We start from the raw sequence: 24,571 nt of genomic DNA on the forward strand, positions 1-24,571 counted from the left end.
CAGGAAGGGGAAGGCCAGGATGAAGAGCCTGCAGCACTGGCTATCTGCCTCAGGTGGTCCAGGCCACCAATGGGGCAGAGCACAAAGGGCTGCATGGCCCACCACCTGGTCGGTCTGTCAGGTGCTGGGAGCCTAAGGGTCTCCTCCCAGTACAGGGCCACATGGCCCCCTAGGCCTGTGAGAGTGAGAAGGTGCTGCTAGGGTGCAGAGTGCCAGACAAGAGGGTCAGAGGAGCACGGTGCCAGGAGGAGCAGGGGCTGGGCTGACCTCAAGGATCCAAGTGGGGGAACACACGGCAGTGCAGATGCAGCTCTGAGCACAGACCACTCACCATCCGCACACGCTTCAGCCGCTCCTCCAGCTTCTCCTCAGCCTCCCGCGTGCGCTGGACAGCCTCCAGGCGGTGGATAAGTTCCTCAGCAAACTTGTGTGGCTCCACGCGGATCTCCTTTGGCATTCGGTAGGTACGCTGCAAGAAGACATGGGCATAGGCAGCATGCCCCACACAGAGGCCTCCGCCTCTGTGGTCAGCAGCATGTGTGCTGAGGACAGTTTCTGTCTACAGCAGGTGCTCTTCCCTCTTACTCCAGCACACTTTCCCATTGCCCCTGCCCTTGTCTACACTCAGCCCAGAGGTAGGGACTCTAGGGATGACAGACTTGGAGGCTGAATGAGCAGGCTGTAGCACTCTGAACCCAGTACTGCGCCCTGTGCCGAGCACCTGCAGCCTGTGCTCATGAAAGCACTGAGGGCATGACACCAGGGGAGCATGCAAAGGTTCAGTGCACAAGGCCACCAAGGACGAGAGGCTAAAGATAACCCATGTGGCATCGCTGCCAGCAGGCCCAAGGTGGGTATGTGGTGCCAGGGCACCTTCAGGGCCTCTGTCTGGCAGGGATCCATGACAGGCCCGCCAGACGTAGTGCCATACCCAAGTGTGCATGGATCGGTGTGGACTCAGGGGTCTGTTAAAGCATGGGAGGCACAAAACTCAGAGCACAGGGAGAGCTCTGTAATTCAAGAAATTTTCCTTTCTAAAAGAAGGTAAATCTGAAACATTTTATAGTTACATGCTTTTACCTTTCTAAAAGAAGTTAAATCTGAAACGTTTTATAGTGACAGTGCTTTTAACTTTTGGGGAGGCTTTACCTTGAAATAATTTTGAACCTTAAAATAGCTGCAAGATCATCAGTAGGCCTGCACGACTGTACAGCTGCTGGCCTGGCCAGCAACCTGCACGCTCCACAGATCCATCTGCATTAGCTGGAGTGCACTGAGCAAAAGCAAGGAAATGCCACCTCTGAGCACAGGACAGCTGTGGACGCAGCAGCCTGACCCTGCCAAGGCACTCCTGTCACATAGGGCTCAGGCCAATCTTACCCACCCCATGATGTCCCTGTGACAAAACATATTTAAAACTCCAAGCCAGTATGGAGCAGTACGACTGCAAGTTCAAGGCCAGCCTGGACAACTTGTCAAAAGCCTGTCTCAAAAATAAAATAAAAAGGGCTGGGGATGTAGCTCAGTGACGTGCTCGTCTAGCATGGGTGAGGCCCTGGATTCCATTCCCAGCGCCACTCACACCCACACCTAATTCAAGCCACCAAGGTCTAAGCTGGAAAAGACCCAGCTCCTCCTAAGCTAGGAGCAGAGAGGGGCTCTGGTGGACAAGGGAGGTGGCCTGAGGACAGCCAGCAGATGGCTGCCCCTCTGAGGTCATGCAGAATCTGGCCTCTAGTCATGGTGGCTCGAGGCCGAGTGGGGAAGATGTGGGCAGGGGGCTGCGTCGCCTGTGCTTTCCCCCCTGCCCTCCCAGCACCAGACACTGCACGGCCCTGACGTGCATACCCATGTCTCACCTACAAGACCAGAGGAGAGACCAAGCAGTACAGGGGAGAAAGAAACCCAAGCAAAGGCTGAGAAACATGACATGCAGGGCTCAGAACAAGGCACTTTCTGAATAAAACAGACCCCCAGACAGGTACACGGTGTTTGCAGTTCCAACAGGAGGCCACAGGTCCTGGTCGGCCCACCTACTGCAAGCCCCGAGCCAGATTCTTGAACTCCCTGCCTCTGCAGATTGCTCCTCTAGTGAAAGGGAGCGCATAGGCTCCTGGGCAGCACATGGTGACACCCCATTCCAAGTTGGTACTGTCTAGGGGACCAGACCCCACCGGTTGCCAGCCACACCCTGACTGACAGGTCCCAACAGGAGAGAGGTATCTACTCCAGAGCTGTCCCTGAAGGAGGAGCTCATGGATGGAACCTCACACCATTGCTTCCCGCAAGATGCAGCACACCCTACCTTGCAGCAAAGGGCCCAAGCACAAGGGCCGTGGGGTTGAGGAAAGGGCAGGGCTCTGGGCCTACCAACGCCCACGCCTCCTCAGTTCTGTCTTCCTGAGTTCCTGTGATTATCAGGAACCTGGGATCTGTGTTCCCCACCCAGAACAGGCTCCCAGCGACTAGCCTCTAGCCCTTCTCTGCTGCATTGGAAGGAGTGCTTCAAGCCTGGACCCAGCTCACCAATGTGCTCTTCAGGCTTTTTTAACACTCTCTATTTTATGTTTAACTCACCCATTCAATCAAACAGTTTTTATCGTCAAGGTTCAGCAAAGCGGCACGAATGGCAGACAGAGCATCTAAGAGGGCTCAGCTGCCCACTGTCCCCTACACCCTGGTCTTGCTGAAATTTCCTGCCACAAGGACCTCCCTCCTTCTAACACGCCTGAAGCCTCCCTGGCCTTAGTCTCCCCTAGTGTCCAGAATGCTTGGCTTCTGAAAATCAGAGGTTGACTGCTGTGCAGAAGGCCCTCACCTTGCACTGGCACTGCAACTTCTGGCAGATCTCACTCCCCTGTGTTCACAGGGCCCCTCTGGCCAGGCTCCAGCACTGGCTTGAGAGGTCCTCCCCATGCACAGGGGGTGTTGCGAGGTACCCACTCCCATCACGCTGGTGTGGACTCATGAACCGTAATTTACTTTCACTGACTTGATGCCTAGACTGCTGCTGTGCTGGTGGGGTCAGGGGCACACCAGTCCTGAGTACAGGGTATGTCCCCCTTATTCTTGCCGCCTTTCCTCTTCCAGGTCTCTACTTGGGCCCTGGTCTGAGTGTAGATACCTACTAAGCACATCAGTGCTCCTGCTATGCACGGGAGCTGAGAAACACATATCCTGCAGGGAGGCCTGGCTGGGAACAGGCTATCTGCTCTGCTGAGGCGCAGGCTGCTCCAGACGCATGAGAGGCAGGCACCTGAGGACATGTGCAGATGCACACACACACCACTGCACACACCAAGCCTACAGCATTCTCTGATTTTGTAAGTGGACAGCAGGGAGACAACACAGCTACCCACCCATTCTTTTCCCAGAAAAAAGAATAAACAAGCATCTCTCTTCTCAACCATGAACATGGTTTCCTAATTTGGAAATTAAAGGTTCTGTCCCAAAAGCTAAAAGACACAACTAAGAAGTGCAGCCTGAGTATGTGTGAGGCTCCTGAACACCTGCTCGGTTCCCCCTTCACCACTGTAGAGCCGGGGTGCAAGGTGTAACCACTAGCTTCCCTCATCTCCCCTAAAGCATCTTTCTGTTCAACATCAGTATGCCAGAGTAAGGAAAGCCAACTGCTCCATTTGCAGACAAGGGTACTCTGCCAATGGAGACTGGCTGTGAATGCTCGTAGCCGCCAGCACTTGAGGAGCCACTGTGACTTGGTCCAGGAGGCAAAGCTCAGGCAGCCTTGTGGTCAAGGTGTCTGAGCAGAGATGCCTACTGTCCAACCTCAAAAAAGCTGATTCTCAAAGTTCTCCTGGAGCACAGCAGTGCCAGCTTTCACAGAAACTGACAGGGGGCTGCAGAAGGCCAAAGCTGGGCTCCATGTCATGAAGAAAGCTTCAAGTTGCTCTCCCTTGAGTGGGCATCTTGCTCACAGCAACAGGAAAAGAGTACCATGAAGCCAAGTGCAGGACAGGTCCTGCCACCATGCACGGCTGTGCAGCCCCCAGCCTGGGGCTCAGGCAAATGGTGCTTGCAACACTGCTGCTCCAGAGTCAGCCAGGTCAGAGCACGTGCCTGGAGGGGACTAAGCCTCCAGGAAGTCAGGCACCTGCCTCTCCTGTTTGTCTGCTCCTGTGGCCCCACTCTGAGTGAGAACAGGGAGCATAGTGGGGCTTATACTTACAGGAATATGAGGTAGAGGTACCCTCCCGTTGACTTGGATGCTCTCCTGCATCTCCCTACGGTGCTGCTTACGGGTCCGGTATGGGGGGACTCCATCCCTGTGCAGAGAAAAATGGCAGCTGTTAACTCACAGGGGAAACAAGGCTCCAAAGAGCACCAGTCAATCAGTGATGGTGGCGACAACCACCAGAGTGCAGCAGTCCACGTGCTTACGTATACAGGACAGCACATGCATGCTCACAGGCATGGATGTACTCTCACACATACAGACTTGCATAACACACACATTCATACATGATAGCAAAGCCCAGGAGCTTAGCCACAGTATGTTCCTCCAGCTAGTATTTACTGAGCATTTCAACAAAATTCAGCTCTGCTTGCTTTACAGCTCGAAGTTGATTTCTGAAGGGTAGGGTTAGAATAGGTGACAGTGTGTGGTTGCAAAGCTTCAGTTAGTGACTGCTGACTTGGCTCTTCACCAAAACATCTGCAGACCCTGCTTTGTCCCTAGGCCAGGGCCATGATGTGCCTGCAAGGAGCTGCCAAACGGACCACAACATGTGAGGGCTGCAGAAGGAGCAGCTGAGATGCCCCAAGACTGCTGAACACTGGACTTCCACAGCACTGTGGACTGTCTCCTCCAGGCCAGTGCAGAGACAGATCTGAGTGGCATTCAAGGGTCTTCTGGGACTACAGGATGAGGATAGCTAGCCGCAGGGCTCTCTTCGAACGGGACAGCCACCAGATTCAGCACCTGCACATTGCCAAGCACACTTCCACTGCTACAAAGCTTCTTGGGCACAGCAGCAGCTGGAGCCAGCATGATGCAAAGGAGCCCCAGAGTCAGGAGACAGGACAACTGAGACGCTGGAGTGCCACACATTCCTCTTGCCACCAGTCTTTGGTGACAGGAAGGACTGGGTAGGTGCCCCTCCACACTGGATGGGATGGCCTGTTAAATACTCTGACCACAGAAAGGTCTCGGCTCGTCTCCAAGAGGGCAGAATAAAGGTGTGTGAGCAAGGACCCTGAGCCTCTCCGCGCCTGGGCAGAGGTTCAAAGTGCACTCAATCCAAGGGGATTTTCCCACCACCAGAGAACAGGGGAGGTGGGTGCAATTAAAGTACATTTCTTGGGGCTGGGGATGTGGCTCAAGTGGTAGCGCGCTCGCCTGGCATGCGTGCGGCCTGGGTTCGATCCTCAGCACCACATACAAAGATGTCGTGTCTGCCGAAAACTAAAGAATAAATGTTAAAAAAAAAAAAAAATTCTCTCTCTCTCCCTCTCTTAAAAAAAAAAAAAAAAAGTACGTTTCTTTAAATAACCCAACAGGAGACCGAAACACCTAGGCTACAGGAAGACTGTGCACCCCATAATACTCAGCAAATGAGGAACTGGGGTAGGGACCTTGCACTCCAGGGAATAAAATGCTGGTTATAACTGCCCGCCCCCCGGGGGGGGGGGAGTCTCCTCCTCTAGACACCCGATCTCACAAGACCGTCAGTAAAGCCTCGCTTTTTGCTATACCTTGTGTCTCTCAGGTCAGTCTTTGGGTCTGGACAGGTGAGTGTTTTTTTTGTATAGGACACCTGGGATGAGGGACACCTGGAAAGAGCACTCCTGGGTGAGGGCTGGCTACTGGGCTCAACGCCACAGGTGTTCTCCCATATTTGATGCTTCTGGAGGGAAGCCCAGGTGTTCCCAGGCTTCAGCACCCTCCCACCCCCCAGCACTCCCTGGTGGGGAGAGGGCAAATGGCAACAGACTGGAAGATGGCCATTGTGAGATCCATGGGCGACCAAGTTGAGACTTCAAACCACTCTCCAGGTTAAATGGGGCATCCATTTCTTTTTTTTCCAAATAAGGAAATTTGCAAATTTAAGAAAATATGCTTTTTCTAGGTAATATCATGTTATAATACTAATTGTTTTCACCAATTTTGACTATTATCAATTTTTTCAACAAATAAATTTTGATCTGTCTTGTTCCTAAGCTCTGGCCCATACCACTGAGCTGAGGACGGTCACAGGACATTCCCATCCCACAGGTTCCCCAGAAGTGTGACAATGCAGGGATGTGCTTCTGACTTACTGTGATAGCAGGAGATGCAGAAGCTCGGATGAAGCTGTGGCACAGTGGGCAGACTGCTCACCTGACCACCCCTTACCATGGGGAACTGGGCTCAGCACCTGAAGCTGCATCACCCTGCCGCCCTAGACTCCAAGCTCCCAGAAGGGCTCGCCTGACACAATATTCTGTACCACACCAAGGGTGTGTACAGAGCAGTGTCAACAAGGAGGTGTCTCTGCAGCCACACAGCCTCCCAGAGACTGCACTCCTACTCTGCAGCAGGCTCCTCTGCCTGCTGGTCTGTGCCTACCTTTCAACTGAGACACCAGATTACACAGCTAAGGAGAAAACAGAACCTTCAGTCTGCCTCCACATGTCCCTGGACCTTCCTCTGTCAAGGCTCCAGGCAGCTTCAGGCATGGCGTACTTGGGTTCTAGCCTGAGCTAGGTTTCTGGGGGTGCCACCCACAGTGTAGCCCACCTGTGCTTGGCTACACTAGGCCAACTCGGGGCAACTAGAGACAAAGCCCAAACCCAGGCCAGGGCAGAGCCCAGAGCCAGCAGCCTGAAGCTAGGCTGCAGCACACTGTGTGGGTGCAACTTACACACTGCTGTCTGTGAGGGACAGGGTGTCAGCATCGCTGGACAGGCTTTGCTGCTCACTGTCGTTGGCACTGGCGGCGGGGGCCAGGGCGCAGCCGGAGCTGACGTAGTAGGAGTGCACTGGCTCCCGCCAGGGTCCATACCTGCAAACAAGGAGGGGACATGAGTGGCAGCCTGTAGTGCCCTTTAAGTCCACATCCCCAGAATTATCTGAATATCTTACTATACGAATTAGAAGTGTCAACAGTTTAGGAAGAAAAATGGACCAGAAAAGGCCAGTGTCCCTCCCTCCCTCCCCAGTCCCTATGAGTGGGCCCAGGCCTGGGCACCATTCCACCTGTCCCTGCTTTGGGAAGATGTCTCACTAGGCACAGATGCTCACATGAGCTTGGTTTCTATGCACATAACTAGAAATGGAAAGAGCATAGAGCTGGCCCTTCATCCATGCTATTGGCTACAAAGCCCACCTGGCCTCCAGGTCCACTTGGAGCATTTCCAGAGCAGGAAACAATGGGCTGGGAAGGGCAGGCCTCAGCAGCCTCAAACTGGGTTGATCATAAGCAACCAGGACACTGGTCTGCCTTCCAGCATGCAGGGTCAGCCTCCCTCCCTGACATGAGCAGCCCCACAAGTGCCAACCTTCAGCATCATATTCTTTACTGAGTATCAAGATGAGCTATTTCCAATGACACCATTGTTGCCACTTTCCCAGGTTAAGTGCTCAACTATTTTTAGGTATAGCTACTGCCACTAAGAATATCAAACTTTGGTAACTTTCTATAAACATTCATTTAGCTAAAAAGAAAATCTCAAGTGAGAGAGAGAAGTCCCCACTGCAGGCCCCCACCCTGCCTCCACTCTCTCCTGTCAATACCACCTGGCCACTCCAGCAGGATCAAGCCTTCCACATACCTGTCTCTGACTCCGCCTCCCAACCCACCCAATAGTTCCAGAAGTGCCTTCCACATACATGAGAGCTCTTCTACAAGATGACAAGGAGGCGAGTGCAGACAACCCAGTGGAGATCAGGCTTCCCTGTGTAGTGAGCAATGTGGTCAGAGGAGGAGGGAGAGAGGAGGGACACTCAGATGGGAGGAAGGAAAGAAAGCGAGGGGGCGCCAGCCACCTGCTTTCCTTCTAAACTCCTGAACAACTGCACTGGTTCTCAGTGCAGACCACCAGCACTGCTGACAGCTCTGGCCTCTGAAAACACATGCACCACTGAGCTAATGTGACAAAGCTTTCTGTGGCCAAGGACAGGTAAGGGGGTGTTACCTGTACTGCAGGACCCACTTTGACAGCAGCTGGGAGCTGCAGAGGAGGCTGTGTGTGGCAACCACACTGCCAGGTGGCACAGCTAGGCTCACTGCAGTCCTCAAAATATACTCAGTGGGGTCCACACAAACATGCTCAACTGACTTTTGACAGAAATGCAAATGCCATCCAACAAAGATGGCCTCCTCAACATGGTGCCGGAGCAACAAGCACAAGCCAAAACACCAGACCTATCCCAAATCCCACATTTCCTGCAAAACCACCTCCAACAATCACTTCTGTGGCCACTGGGCATTTTTAGCCCCATTCCTTCCCCTACTCGCCCAGGCCTCAGTGTGGGCCTGCCACCCCATCGGTTCTGCCCACCCCTACTCGGTAACCACTCCACTGTGGTTCACTGCAGAGACTTTAGCACACAGCACTCCCCTCCCACCTGCCACACGAAGAGCTGGCTTCTCAGTGAGGCCCTGGTGCCCAAGACCAGGAATAGGTTCCACTTGCTGCCAAATATGGATCATCCCCACACCTCAGTAAGTCCATGATGAAGAAGTGGCCTGTGTCTTGGGGCTCAGCCCTGTGCACACAGTGGATCACAGATTACACAGTAGCCCAATGTGTACCCACCCAAACCCTTCTCAACTCTGTCCGATGTCTGCCTGGGCCCAGTCACAATCCAAACAGATGGCTCCTCGGGCCACTGTCCAAGGACAATGTCCCACTCCAAAGTCTACTCACCCACAATGTGTGATAAGCTGTCTCCCCCACATATCCCTTAAGCATACCCATGGAGCATAAGCCAGCTGCTCAGAGAGCTGTGTCCCTGGAGCATAAAAATCAAACCAGGGAGCACAGGATGACTTCTTACATGGAGCTCAGGTTGGTTCCCACAGAGAGCCTAGATCATGGGGCTGGGTAGGATGTAGCCCTGGAGAGGCAACAGCATGGCTAAGCAGCAGGTCCCCAAACTCAAGTGATAAGAGGCAAGGCAGTCTCGGGGGCTGCGAGACCTGGACAGTGTCCTGATCTCTCGGCTGGACTGCTGCACAGAAAGGACACTATCCCAGGAACAGGAATGGCTGACACTTGGGTATGGAAATTGTGATGTCCACCCAAGACACAGGACTCTCCCACCTGCTCCAGGGTATGCTTCTGCTGGTCCAATCATCACCCCAGCACCTAGAAACAGAACCTCCATGAAGCTGATGGAGTGCTCCCACCCATACGTCCCCAGGCTACTGCCTCCCAGAGACCCAACTTAAACAGCACTAATTCCATACCCAGAATTGTTGGCTCCTGGCGACATCCTCCAGATCTCCAGGTGAGAAAAGAGTCCATTAGTCATGGGGCAAATGTGCTGGGGCCTGCAGGCCACCACTAGTGTCCAGTCCTTTGCCTGAGCATCACATCAGCTCAGTCTGGCTCTGCCTGAGCCTAGACACACCTGATTTCAGGTGAGGGCCTAGCCTCTGCCAATCCCCACCTCCAATGCTTGCTGGTATAAGGAAGGACCCTAGCACAGACCATGGACGCCCCCTCTAGCCTCCCAAAATGAAGAATTGAGGGTGTAGTTTGAGTCGGTATGTGTCCCCTGCTGGACCACAGGAGCAAGAGCCAGGTGAAAACGCAGGAAATGGGTCCACAGGGAGCTGTACCTCACCACCCAGGGCAACTTGCCCCAATCAGTGGGCTCCCTGCAGGGACATTCTAGCCCAGTGTCCTCTGAGTGTTTACTGATCACACCGTGGCTCAGCAAGGCCATTTGTGTTGGCTCTCATCCCTGAGTGAAAGCTTCCTTCTACTTGGTGGCTTTCCAGACTGGTCCTTCCTGAGCTGTCTCAGGAAGCCACTCAGGAGTACTCAACAGGCGGTTGCCTGGTGGGGCTTGGGGGACCATGTGGACCAGGTCCCCTGCAGGCTGGCTTGTCAATCTTCTCCTGCCAAACTCCCCAGGGATAGAAGAGTGACAGAAGCCTGCATACAGAGCACTCCTGAGCAGGAGGTGCCCATGGCACAGTTGCAGACAGGAAGTACACACCTGCTCCTAGGCTGCCAAATACCCCGACAGCAGAGTGGGCAGCACGAGTTCTGATGCATCCCAGGAGGGGGAGGGTATCCTGGCAGAGCAACAGAAGCCAAAACCCTCTGCACCCCACCCCTGCAGAGGCACAGTCAGAGGAAAGGGGTGTGCCACAGACACAGGGAACAGAACCACCCTTCCCAGCCAGCCTTCAGGAACATAGCCCTCAGGCCCTACACCTAGCCACCAGACAAATGAGCACAAGAAAACTGCCTCTAAAGCTAGAGTTCCTGAGCCATAGACAAACAAGGGACAACACGCTCACAGCCACTGCCAGGAGGCCTGTGCCTCAGACTCTTTGCACCCCTTAGAGTTCTTCTGTTTGCTACTCCAGCCATGCCACTGTCACCAGCAGCTAGCCTTCCTGTTCTAGAATGCTGCACTGTCACTCCGGAGCTCCCCTCCCTGGCTGGCTTTCCTTGGGATACTCCGTGGAGTCCTCCGCACTGCTGCTCACACCAGCCTCCCATCAGCACAGCAGTATGTGCAGAGTTATGCCCCAGCCTCCTAGTCACAGCCACACTGCACAACACTGTATAGCGGGCAGTCCACCCTGACCCCAAGAGCCAAGCAAAAGCCAGTGCCCCTTGCCACCCTCATGTCCTATCAACAGAGTGTGAATCTAGACGCAAGTCTGGGTCTTCTCCACCGCTCTCATGGATCAACAGTGAGACAAGAAGGCATCACCCTAGCCCAGAGGCAAGAAACCGCCAGCCTTTGTTTGGTGTGTGTCTGCCTGAGAGCCTGCGTTGCTCACAGTCTGGGAGCTGCCAGTCCTGGGCCTGGGAAGGAGGGCAAGGCTGGTTTCCCAATAAGGCAACTCCTTTCCCACTGGAAGGCACAGACAGCAGTGCTAGAAGGGCCAGGTGCATGTTTCCTCGCTACAAATTAGCCTTGTCCAATGCATACACTCACACTCAGGTAAGATCTGCTCTCTTCTTCTTCTTTTTTTTTTTGGTACTGAGGATTGAACCCAGGGGTGCTCTACCACTGAACTACATCCCCAGTCGTTTCTGAAAAGGAGTCTTACTAAGTTACTAAGGCTGGCCTTAAACTTGCCATCCTCCTGCTTTAGCCTCCATGGTCTCTTGGATGACAGATGTGTGCCATCATGCCCCATCCTGCTTCTGATTTTTAGCAGCAGTGACGCACATTCACATGGAAATATTGTTCCTCGCATAACACATATCTCGCCTCTGCACCTAAAGATCAAAAAGGAGGATATTCTGAGTATCCTCCTTTTTGATCTTTAGGTGCAGAGGCGAGATATGTGTTATGTGAGGAATAATATTTTCTCCATGCAAGATAGATCAAGGATGCCAGCCCCCCCCCCCATCTGCACCCCCCATGTCACAGCCTCCCAAGCCACCTCCAGGGACAGGCCCAGATGAAGTGAGGCTGGACAGCCAGGCTGCCCTGGGACCCACCTGTCACTAGGATGGCCCCCTCCTCGGGAAGATCAGAACTCTGGGATACCTCCACAGGACAGGATATGATGGGAGGCCACAAAAGGCGAAAAGAATGAGTCACCAGGCAGTAAGGGTGGAGCTTCACTCTGCTTCAGGTGTTTTACTTCTTCTTCTCATACTTCTGACACTCCACCCACTCACCTCAAATTACACATCGAAGGCCCTTTATGTCAAAATCACACAGTGGGTCAGGAAGGGTGTGTGCTCTGCAGAAGGAAGGTACAGCACACTGGGGTGGCATTCACATTTGCCCCAGGGGGCCACCTCGGAGAACCCTGGCCTCCTATCCATCACACCACCACCTACAATTACAGACTGGGAGAGTCATCATTCCAGGCCCTGAGCATCCTAGTGAACAGCACGCCCAGCCTGGGGTTGAGGGTCCCACATACAGTGAGAGCCTGGACACAAACTGGCAACCACACTGTCCCTGGCTCCGTGTCCCACACACCGATTGGAAGGTGGACACAGTGGTAAAGGTTCTGTGTCACAGTTAACTGATTCAAAAGCTTTAACAAATCCAAGGCTCTGGAACAGCAAGTCCATGAAGCCTGAAGGCTGGTATTCCCGAGAGACACTGCACAGCTGGAGCACGACCGCCACACCACCACCAAGCTCCACAGAGGAGGCAGCAGCAGCAGGCCACGTCTGCATCTGCTCTCTGGCCCAGTTCTACACTCTGTGCTACTCAACCAGTGGGTATTTAAAATAACCATTCGAACCAGGTACATGGCACACTCCTATAATCCCAGTGGCTTGGGAAACTAAGGCAGGAGGATGACAAGTTCCCAGCAGCCTCATCAACTTAGTGAGGCCCTAAGTAACTTAATGAGACCCTGTTTCAAAACATAAAAAGGACTGGTGATGGGGCTCAGTGGTAAAGCACCGCTGGATGCAATCCCTGATACCCTCCCCCCAAAATAATAATAATAAAAAAAATAACCATTAGGGGCTGAGATTGTGGCTCAGTGGTAGAGCTTTCTTCTGCCACATGCGAGGCCCTGGGTTCGATCCTCAGCACCACAAAAAAATAAATATTTAAAACTAAAAAATAAATATATTTTTAAAAATAACCATTAAATAGCGGTTGTGATGGATTTTACTGCAAAAAAATAGGAATAAAAATTTTTATACATGTAGTAGATAATGTGGATTAGGATCCTATTTTTTTAATTTATTTATTTTTTAGTCATTGATAGACCTTTATTTTGTTTATTTACATGCAGTGCTGAGATTCAAACCCAATGCCTCACGCATGCCTGGCAAGTACACTAACACTGAGCCACATCCTTAGCCCCAGGATCCTATTCTTTTTTTTTTTTTGGAATTTTTAAATATTTTTTTTAGTTTCCAGTGGACACAATATCTTTATTTTATTTTTATGTGATGCTGAGGATCAAACCCAGAGCCCTGAGCATGCCAGGCAAGCGCGCTACCGCTTGAGCCACATCCCCAGCCCCCAGGATCCTATTCTTGAGGAGAAATTGAAGGCTGTATATATGCTGAGAAGAATCTAGAGGGGCCAGGCTGAGCAGTGTCATCCACTGCCTGCTCACCTACATTTTCTTGTTCCCACACCAAATGTGTCTCCTACCTGCCTGCAACAACAATGTGCTCTGTATGGTACAGCTGCAGAGCAGTCACTGGAAAGAGGAACTCAAGTATGTAAAAAAGGAGCCCTTTAAAACGACAAAGCCCCACGAGACACTTCAGGGACCAACTAGTCAGGGCTGTTGAAGTTACAGGCTGCTTTCCTCAGCTCCTGAACCCTTAAACAGCACAGGAGCCAGGTTTGCAGGGCTGGCTGCCTGAGTCCCCAGGGTAAGCACAAGCCCTTCAGGGCCTGGATCTACACAGATGGGTTTCAGAACTGGTTTTAGGGGCACCCAAATCTGATGAAGAGTGATAAGGTTGAAAAGGAGGGGAAAGAAAATTTTTTACATTAAGTGTCAGCTCCTCCCTCGAGCCTTGAACTGTGAAGACACTGGGGGAACCACTGGTTCCAAAGCCATGTGGGTACCCTTCAGCCACAGTCACACTGAGTATGGCACTCTGACAGGTGCAGGGGACTTACTAGCCTTTGTAAAAGAGGTCTGCGTCTGTCACCCAAAACCAGTCCTCAGGGCCTCGAAGAACTCACCTGAAGGAGGCCAGGTCTCAGCTGAAGCTACAAGACCAGAACAATGACTTTTAAAAAGCATGGCTTACTAAAAACCTTAAAAATCTTCATACTTATAAGCCTGGTTAAGGTCAAAAGTCTATCCATAAAATATCTGATCTGTTCTTTTTTTTTTAAGCCCCCCACTTTTTAAAATCATGACTTTTTTTTTTTTAAGACAGAGAGAGAATTTTTTAATATTTATTTTTTAATTTTCAGTGGACACAACATCTTTATTTTTTTTGTTTTTATGTGGTGCTGAGGATCGAACCCAGCGCCCCGCACATGCCAGGCGAGCGCGCTAACGCTTGAGCCACATCCCCAGCCCCTGATCTGTTCTCTTGAAGTAACTCAGAAACCAGAAACCCCACATCAGGTTCACTCTACTCATGTCCCAACCCCACACCTGGGTGATTTTCAGACTCAGCTGAGTAAAAGAAGCCTCCTCCATGAATGGAGAGCCTGCAGGAGAAGCTGAGTGCTCTGCTTCCAAGCATATCACCTGCCTTGCTGCCCAGGGTCTTTTCCACACTGTTTTAGCAGGATGTTTTAAAGGAGCCTCACTTCACCCAAGTGAATCTGTGGTAACAGCCCACAAGGACCCATCCAATGTCCCTGTGAGCCACAGAAGGCTGACCACAGTTGCCACACATAAGAACAGAAACAAGACAAAAATGGCCTGGACTGTTTTTATTTGCAAATCTTTTTGTTCACCAGCAAAATGTTTAATCCCCAAAGTTTTCAATATACTCCACATAGCACCATGAGTCTCACACTCCAAAGGAAGGGAATGTCCAAGAACCAAGATATGAGGACAATTCATGAGTGGCCTTCATGCATCCCTCTGATGCTCACCCATTATGAGGATCTCGAAGGCATGTTTCTGCCACCATTACCTTGGAGTGCCAACCCTTGATGGGCCCATGGATTCCATAGGCACCCCCCTCCAAGACCCTGGCGAGGGCAGACAGGAAGTCACTTGACCCCCCCCCAGGCATCACGACATCACGTCCCATGCAATATTCCCATGACTCCTCACCCGCTCACCAGCCAGCGACTGAAGATGGGGGTCCACAGTGCATGGCTTCCATGGCCACAATGATGACAGCAGCCAGTCAAGAAAGCTGGGAGAAGCTGGGCGCAGTGGCACACGCCTGTAATTCCAGCGGCTCAGGAGGCTGAGGCAGGAGGACCACAAGTTCAAAGCCAGCCTCAGCAACTCGGCGAGACCCCATCTCTAAATAAAATGTAGAAAAGGGCTGGGGATGTGGCTCAGTGGTTAAGCACCCCTGGATTCAATCCCAAGTAACAAAACAAAAAAACTTCAGCCCTTCCTGCTCTGCTGTCTTACCTAGTGTTTTCCACAGTACTTGTCCCCTGAGACACTGGGCGCTCTACTCATCTCCACCAGGCATCTCTCCATCAGCACCCAGCTCCATGAATGAAGGGTTTCTGTTTGCTTGATTCACCAGTCTCCTGACCTAGAGAAGCCTTGTCACACAGCCAGCTGCAGACCAGCTGCAGAATGCCACATAGTACAATCTTTCCTGTCTGCTCAGACTCAATCTCTCTGGAGCCCACACTGCCGCTTTCCCTTGGTCTGCTTTCATTCTCCACAACACTCTTAACAGTCTGCTACCATAAAAAGGGACCAAGTCTTCTAAGATGAAGAACTCCTCAAGAAGACCCAATAAGAAGACCCCAAGAGGGAGAAGCACGCCCCAATTCACTTTAAGACACCAGTGCTTCATCTGTGCTGATGATGCTGGAAGCCCACTGCACAGAACAGCGCATTCTTAAGAAGGGCAGGGCTTCAACTCACAAGGGGCCGCAAGGGTGCTCAAGGCGCCCCAAAGTGATCTTCTAATGAAGAAGAGCCCTCCGTGCAGTGCAGTGGTACACACTTGTAACAGAACTATTTGCTAAACCCCAAGTGCAAAAGCTGGCAGGCAACCCCAACATTCCAGACTCACCAGCCAGAAGGCCTTGCACACTCACCCTTCACTGGGCCTTCAGGTCTATAGAAAGCAGGCAATCAAGGGCATCACAGGTCACATCATCAGCCAGGAAGACAGAAACCAAGTCAATAATACCCTATGCAAAAGCAACTCTAAAATCATTTAAGAAATCACATCAGCCAGGTGTGGTGACGATGCCTGTAATCCTGGAAACTGAAGAGGCCTAGGCAGGAGGATCCCAAGTTCTAGGACAACCTGGGTAACATAGAAAGACCCTATCTCAAAAGGAACAATAAAGGGGCTGGGGTTGTGGCTCAGTGGCAGAGCGCTTGCCTAGCATGTATGAGGTACTGAGTTTGATTCTCAGCACTGCATATAAATAAATGAACAAAATAAAGGTCTATCAACATCTTAAAAAAAATTTTTAAAAAGGAACAATAAAAACAAAAGGGCTGGGGGTGTAGCTCAGTGATAGAATACTCTGGGTGCAATACCCAGTGTTACAAAAAAAGAAAAAGACAAAGAAAACATCATGAGAACCCAAAAATAGCAACACAGGACTCTGCCAGAAACCAAGCGCACCCAGTTCATGAGCTGAAGCCCCCTCATGGGGCTGCCTGTGGGATAAGGACAAAGCCTGTGACCCACAGGGAGTGAGCACACCTGCAAGGTATACATGCCCCCCCCGGGGGGGGGGGGGGGGGGCGGGCAGGGCTCAGAAAGATACCCACCTCCCATGCTCTGATTTCAAACTCCAGCTCTGACTGTGTAATCAATCAATGTCTGGTGTTTTTTGTTTGTTTGTTTGTTTTTTAATGGTATTCCAGACAGACTAATACCACAGGGTGAGAAACAGGAGAAGTGGCCTCCTTGGAAAGGCAGGGGCTGGGGATAACTAAATGCAGCTATCAACCCTTTAGTGTTATTTTAATTTTTCTTTATGTCCATGTTTTCCAATAAAAAGTAAGGTTAGTTTTAAAAAGAGCTAAGATCGTATTAAAAGGAAACATTTAGAGCCAGGGGTGGAGGCACATGCCCTGTTCAGAAACACACCAAAGCAGAGACACATCCTGAAGCTCAGGACTGCAACTGACACTCTCAAAGGGCTTCTCCGTTTGAGACTTCTGCAGTCTGACCACTGACCACGCACTTCATGGACACTGGCAACATGTCAGACCAACCAGAGCAGAGAATGGGCACTTTTAGAGTACTGCCCACAGAAGGCTGTCCATGAATGCAAGCATGGTGGGCCAACCCAAGGACTTCAGGTCTCACTCCTGGTGCGTGGGAAGGCTCTGCAGCCCTGGAAGAAGGGACAGCACCTATGAAAGACCCCTCTGAGGATGCAGGGAAGACTCATCAGGAGCTTCCTACAACAATCCAGTTGGAGGCAGTGGGAGGCAAGAGGAGATGGTGCTATTGATGGCAATCCACCAGGGCCTACTGCTGACCTGGATGAGGGCAAGTAAGTAAAAAAATCAAGATGGCTTGGGCTGATCTGATGTTGGTGGTGCCACTTTCAAGCTCAGAGAGTTTAGAAGAGGAACAAGTTGGGGTGGGGAATTGATATACCTCAGGAAATCTGGTTACTATAATCTGAGTATGTATTCACCAACACAATTGTAACCATCTGTAACCCAGATGAGAATTTCACTGTTTCCAACACTGTCTGCATCCAGAGGATGCTGAGGTTGCTACTCAGCCAGAGCTGAAGCCCATGAGCAGCTGCTGGGTGCAGGTTTAGGGGTGCAGGCTCTGCCCAGGCACTACCTCAAGGTAGAACATGACACCCTCAATCGGCAGGTCCTTACTTCATTATCCCCATTTCACAGAAAAATGCAGAGAGGTATAGTCACACCATAGGCAGGACACCCCCACAGAAGTCAAGCAGGCCCTAAATTCAGCCACTGAGCCTCTCATTCTCCAAGCATACAGAAAGTTCTGGCAGGAAATGTGGCTCTTCCAGTCACTTAGTTCAGGAATAATTTTTAAAGTTTCCCTTGGATTTTTCACAAACAAAAAATATTTTATTTTTAGACCTGGATCAAACAGGAAATACACATTCCAAGAGAGACTGAGAGAAAGCCACACCAGTGCACACCTTGCAGGTCACAGACCTCCTGACCACAATGTGCTGGGCAGGAGCCTGAGTCCTAAAAGACCTATGGGCTGTCCAGCCACCAAGGCAAGGGAAGCACCACCAACTCTGGTTCTGAGCATGACAGTAGTATATAAAGGCTCTCTTTGGAAGTAGCTCCGGTACCCTGTTCTGGAGTTGCCTATTCAGGGACGAAGTTCACCCGTTGTACCAGCCACACATCTGGAAGATGCCAGGGACAGCAGCAGGGCCATGCTCTCCTCTCAGCTTCCTGCAACAAGGCCTACAGCAGAAGGTAGAGGGCTGTAGGGAGGTCAGAGGTCAGGCTTCACAGGTAAGCTGCCTTTTGTCACAAATGACCCTGAAGAGAAGGGGCCAGAAGTCAAATCAGCCTATCCCATGTCTTCAGATTCGGAAACAACAGACTACATTCTCTTCTGCAGCCAGACGCTTTTTACCAGAGCACTTCACTCCCTTGACTCAGAAGCCAGGGTCCATCTTCCAAATGAAGCTCTGTATATACTTTGGGCACTTCCTCTTTTCACAATTTCTTCTCTTGAGCTTTTAAGCCATTACCAGAAATAGTCAATTAACTAACAGGAAGATCCCACAGTCATTCAGGCAAACTCTGAGGGGCCTGGAGAGCAGTGCTGGTCTTGGACCTGAAAGGACACTCTTGTCTTCTGAGTGGTCAGGCACTTCGTGCCAGGAACTCAGCCAAACCATCAAGTTGCTCCTGCTCTGAATGGCATCCATGGTCCAGTCTCTGGCTATGGTCATAGAAACCACTCCTGAGTTGGAGTGGGCTAGTCCTAGTAGGGCACAGAAAACATCCAGGGAAGTCAGGCACAGTGGCGCATGCCTGTAATCCTGTCTACTTGGGAGGCTGAGGCAGGAGGAACATAAGTTCCAGGACAGCCTGGGTAACTTAGCAAGAACTTGTCTCAAAATATAATTCACAAAATAGTTGGAGATGTAGCACGGGCTAGAGTGATTACCTAGCATGTAGGAGGCCCTGGGTTCAATCCTCAATACTGGAAAAAGAGAAGAAAAGAAAAGAAAAAGAAGATACCCAGGGAGATTCTGCCCTCGGGGTCTTCTCAGCTGGCAGGAAAGTCAGGGCAGCAAACTGAAATGCCAAGAAACCTCTGCCACCAGCAGCCAGGTTACTCCAGGCCTACCCTGGGCACCTGTATGTCAAGCCAGCCTTCCAAGGGGACTGAAACCCAAGCTGGCCAACTAGTGTGCTGTGGTCCTTGGGCCCGACAGCCAATCATTCAGTAAGCAGCCAGAAGCCTGTTGATTCACATCAGCTGAAACAGAGGCAAAGGAAGGAACCAGTGAGGAGTTCCACGACACCTGGGCCCAGGGGCTCCAGATGGCCACAGGAGGATAGCAAATACAGAAAAAGGTCAAAAGTATCTTATTTTCTTGGTTTTGATGGAGAGCTAAGTATAAGACTCATCTGAATTTCCTCAAGTCACCTATGTGAATATCATTTGGCATACTCAGACAAGCACACAACAAGCACACAAGCAGAGCGGCCCACACTATAGGAACCTAGCTAAGCGCCCTGATGTACAGCTGTCCTAGATGGCCCTCCTGACACATCCCTTCACACAATTCAACACTGCAGCTGATGAGCAAGTGAGGCTGAGCTCAGGGTCTCCTTCAGGTGTGTGGTCGCGCTTCCCTCTCAGCCTCAATCTTCCCTTGAGGAATCACCCTCTCCCGCCTGGGAAGCAGCCATGCTATCTGGGGGCACCCAACTTTCCTTCCAGGATGGTCTTACATAGTTTAAGCCAATAGCACAGCCTCAGGCCCTCAGAACATGGAACACATAAGACATAGTGGCACCAGTGTCCCCCCACATTGGCAAATGCAGGGTCTTCCTTTGATGCTGCGGCAGCACTTGTAAACAAGGAGGCCCAGAGCCCAAGTTCACTGTGTAGCCATGTCCAACACAAGGGAGCCAGCAAAGCAAAACTGACCATCAGGAGGGCAGGGTCAGTGGAACATGAAGGAGAGGGCTGCAGTCAGCCAACCCCTTCTCTAAGCCCAGGTGTCACTCCCCACTTCCTGCCTTCTAACTGAACCCTGGGGGACAAGCAGAGTGCCTCCAAATGAGAATCAACATGAGCCTGGACTAGGGTGGGGTCAGTGACCAAGCACTTGCCTAGCACACTCCAAGCCCTGGGTTAGACACCCAGCACTGCAAAAAGAACAAAAACACCTCAGTGCTAATAAGATCCCAACATCAGAGAACTTTAAACCACAACACTGTACCACAGGCAGACTTGGGTGGGACAGTGCCATGAAAGATGGGACTCTCCTAAACTCCAGGCCCCTCTGCTACCAACAACAGCTCCATGAGGGAGCTAAAATGCCACCCAGCAGAAGCAGCCCACATGCTCTAGTCATTTCACAGCAAACACTATGTATTACAAATAGAGCAAACCAAAAAGAACAACAGCAGTACTGCTGCTATGATCAAGAACTGAAGAGTGCTCAGATGGGCTGGCCCAGGACGTGTAGTCGCCATTGTTTTTAAAATTACAAATCAGAATTGAGCTGGGTGTGATGGCCAAGTCTGTGATCCCAGCAGCTTAGGAGGCTGAGTCAGGAGGATTACAAATTACTGACCACACCTCGCCTTAGCAACATGGCGAGGCCATAAGAAACTTAAGCAGACCCTATCTCTAAATAAGATATTAAATTTTTTATTTGGATCTGGGGATGTGGCTCGAGTGGTTAAGCACCCTGGGTTCAATATTTTTCTTGCAGCCCAACCCTCAAATTCTCAAATTTAGTGTCATCTTAACAAAGTTTCTAGTCTATTGTAAACTTTTTAGGTTTTTTTTTGTTTTGTTTTGTTTTTTTAACTGAGGGGCACTTGGCCATTGAGCCACGCGCCCAGCCCTATTTTGTATTTTATTTAGAGACAGGGTCTCGCTGAGTTGCTTAACGCCTCGCTTTTGCTGAGGCTGACTTTGAACTTGTGATCCTCCTGCCTCAGCCTCCTGAGCTGCTGGGATTATAGGTGTGCACCACCATGCCTGGCTTAGGTTACGCTTTAGCAACTGTTAGTTATACCAGCCTTAACAGGATTTGTTTTTTGGTTGGTTTTTTTTTTTTTTTTTTTCTTTTTTGTACTGGGGATTGAACACAGGGGTGCTCTACCACTGAGCTGCATCCCCAGTCCTCCCGGGCAGCTGGAATTATACATGTGGGCCACTGTGTTGAGCTTAACATGATATTTTTAAGGCATATTCTGTCCTAAAAAACTTACTAATAAATACAAGCATTTAGGAAGAGGCCCTGGGTTCAATCCTCAACACTGTAAAAAAAATAATAATAATAATAATAACAACAACAACAACAACAATAGGCAGAGTGCAGTAACGCAGGCCTATAATCCCAGTGGCTCCGAAAAATGAGGCAGGAAGATCGTGAATTCAAAGCCAACCTGAGCAAATTAGAAGGCACTAAGTACTCAATGAGACCCTGTCTCTAAATAAAACAGGACTGGGAATGTGACTCAGTGGTAGAGTGCCCCCGAGTTCAATCGTCGGTACACTCCTCCAAAAAAGAAAAAATAAATAATATTAATAGCAGCATTTGGCTGACAACAATAAGAAAAAGGAACAAAAAGATTAGTCAAGCAGCCAGGAGCAGTGACCACGCCTATAATCCCAGCACTCTGGAGGCTGAGACAGGATGATCACAGTTCAGAGCCAGTCTCATCAACTTAGAGAGACCCTGCCTCAAAATAAAAAAAATAAAAAAAGGCTAGGATGTTGCTTAGTGGTTAAGAGTTCCTGGGTTCAATCTCCAGCCCCCCAAAAAAGAAAACCATTAAGCCAGGTGCAGTGGTGCATGCCTGTAATCCTAGTAGCTCAGGAGGCTGAGACAGGAGGACCGTTAGTTCAAAGCCAGCCTCAGCAATGGCAAGGCACTAAGCAACTCAGTGAGACCCTGTCTCTAAATAAAATACAAAATAGGGCTGGGGATGGTAGCTCAGAAGTTGAATGCTCCTGAGCTCAATCCCTGGTACCAAAAAAAAGAAAACCATTAGTCAATCCACATTGACCACCACTTAATTACAGGGTCCCACTCTCAGGTAACCCTCAGAAGAGTGAGTCCTGTGCAAATCAGCACATGCCAGTCTCTCCACAGCAGCTGGTCCTGGTGTCTAGCAGCTGCACCAGGACCACGGCACCTGGCGGCAGCCTCATGCTTACAGATCTTTAAAGTCCCCCAGGCACCAGCTCAGGAAAGGAGTAGGAAATGCAAGCGTTCTGCTCACATATGCAACAGACGGCGACCTGAAAGCCAAACTGTAGGGAAAGAGTGAAGAAGCAGTTTCAAAGCTGTAGAGACTTCTTGAGAGCTTTGTGGCTCCCTCCAAGCTGCATGTGCACCTACATGCACATGCACAACTGGTGAGGACCACCAGACAAAACATCCAGGCTGCCTTGCACTGACCTACCACACCCACACACAGCTAGCAAGCTAAAGGGTCCAATCCTGGACTCCAAGCACAAGTCCCACAAGTTTCCTAGCACTCACAAACTTCCCCACCAGGCCTCAGTCGCCAGGAACAACCCTGCAGGATCACTATAGAAAGCTACCGGAACTCTCCATGCATCGATGCACTTGAATGTCCACTCCTCCCTTTACCTAGCCCAGAGAGTTGTGTCTCCACTTCTGTGCAAGAGGACACAAGTCTAACTGCTCCAGGATCAAGTTCCAATGTCATTATGACTTGTGAGAACATCCACATTCCTAATGATACACCAAGCCGCGCAGTCTGTTCTCAAAGAAAGTATTCTCAACATCACAGACATGACAAATATGGAATCAAACCCTGACATGACCAAAGCGGCAGCCATATACTCAGCTTGGGCTAAAAGATCCCGTCACCAACACCCTTCCCTTGTTCCTTCTCCAGGTCTCAGAGGTGAGCACAGAAAACAGACACCTGGTGACTCACCTGAGCTCTCTGCCCTCGCTGTACCGTCTACTTGAGGCCCTCGGGGCGGCTGTCTCCAGGAGCAACTTCTGAGTGAGCCTGCTGGGGGGGGCACCATCTCTGCCATCATCCTCTTCCACCACGTCCTGGTCACATTTCCACTCCTCATCTTCATTCAAAGTGGGCAGGTATCCAGATATGCCCTTCCCTGTCCCTGACCCTGAGCTCTGGTCACTGCAGACCTTTGGGCTCTCCGAGCCTGTCCTCGTGTATTCCAAGTAAATGTCAGACTTCAGAAAAGACGGGTAAGTGTTCTCCTCCATGGTGGACTGGATCTCCGTCTGGGCCTGGTCAAACATGGCAGGGTCGATCTGCTGCTTCATGACACAGTCCTTGATGAAGCTCTTGGTGGCTGGCTTGGTTTGCCTGGACACGATGCCATTACTATCCAAGATATACTTTCGGTAGATGGCTCTTGCCAGCTTCAACCTCTTCTCCTCGTTTGAATTGCAGGGCTCAAGCTTCCTGAAGCCACTGCAGGCGAACCAGAAGTCCAGCAGGTCAGCACAGCCCTCCTGCTTCAGGAAAGTCCTGAACAGGCTGATCCCATCCTGGTCGTCCAGCAAGGAATGCAGTGACTCGGCCCACCGCAAGTACGGTGGGGTAGGAGAGGCACTGCCCTCAGGCTCGTACCCCAGATCCAGATCTGAGCGCCTCGGGGTGGCTGTTGAGGTCTCGCCTTTAATGCTGACACCTTTCCCAGAGCAGAAACTGTGGCTGATGGGCCTTGGGTCTGTGGACACCAGTTCTCCCTCCTCACCAGGCACTGGGGGCCGGGGGGCATCTTCAGTGAAACTTGCTCCAAGGTCCAAGGGGAAACCCTGCTCCTGGACACTCATTCTGGGACTCTGCGTCAATGAACAACGAGCGCTGCACCCTAATACATCAGTACTTACGGCTCCAAGGGGAGGCAATCTGTCCTGTTGAAACCATCAAGAGGACAAGGGTTAGGAAGGTGGCCCTTGGGACACTATCAGAGGTTCTCTGAGACGAAGCTAGCGGCGCCGCCCTCCCACTCTCACTCAAAGCAGAAAGCCAGTTCCATTTCCAGCAGAGACATATTTTGGCCACACAGTATGCTCTATATCATATATGACTTGTGAGAGCTTAAAACTACAGGAAGGTCTCTCACACTAAGTGGATGTCCAGAACACAGAGGATACCTCTCCCCTAAAGTGTCCTTCCATGAGACCAGGGGTCTGAGGACCAACCATTCTGGCTCAAGAGCTGAATGACCAGGAGGGCTAGAGAAAGGAAAGTTACTCTCAACCCTGACCCCTGGAACCAGGGGCTCACACACAAAGTCCCTCACACACAAAAATGATCACCTCACCTGCCCAGTCGTCAACACTCAGAAATGGGAGAAGTACGCTATAAGCAGGAGTGCATCTTCCAAGTCCCACAGCCTCTGTTACTCTCTGCTACTGCATCACTTCATATTTGATATGCCTGCAACAGATGCAAGCACCCAGCCAGGTATTTCTCCTACTCTACACACACCTCAAAGAGCAGCTGGCCACAGGTTGCCTTCAATACAGTGGGATTGGTAATACAAGGACACAGCAAGTAGGCATTCAGAAGTCATCAATGCAGGCAACCTTAGAAATGCAGAATTACACTAAACTGTGAGTACCTGTATTATGAGG

At 50.9% G+C, this 24,571-nt stretch overlaps 1 protein-coding gene across 2 annotated transcripts in view; it reads right to left on the minus strand.

The window, feature by feature from the left end:
* Positions 1-24,571, minus strand: part of Axin1 (axin 1) — a 37,959-nt gene that overhangs the window by 9,676 nt on the left and 3,712 nt on the right. For both annotated transcript variants that reach the window (XM_046440986.2, XM_046440975.2), the window contains exons 2-5: positions 22,887-23,845; positions 6,861-7,001; positions 4,187-4,283; positions 332-469 (exon numbers count right to left, since the gene is read on the minus strand). In XM_046440986.2, coding sequence (XP_046296942.1) covers positions 332-469; positions 4,187-4,283; positions 6,861-7,001; positions 22,887-23,764 — 1,254 coding nt within the window. In that variant the 5' untranslated portion in view covers positions 23,765-23,845. The remainder of the gene's footprint in view (positions 1-331; positions 470-4,186; positions 4,284-6,860; positions 7,002-22,886; positions 23,846-24,571) is intronic.

This window comes from Marmota monax, unplaced genomic scaffold, assembly GCF_021218885.2.
Source record: "Marmota monax isolate L192 unplaced genomic scaffold, Marmota_monax_Labrador192_F-V1.1 WCK01_AAM20220418_F8-fsc00035, whole genome shotgun sequence".
Taxonomy (NCBI): Eukaryota; Metazoa; Chordata; class Mammalia; order Rodentia; family Sciuridae; genus Marmota; species Marmota monax.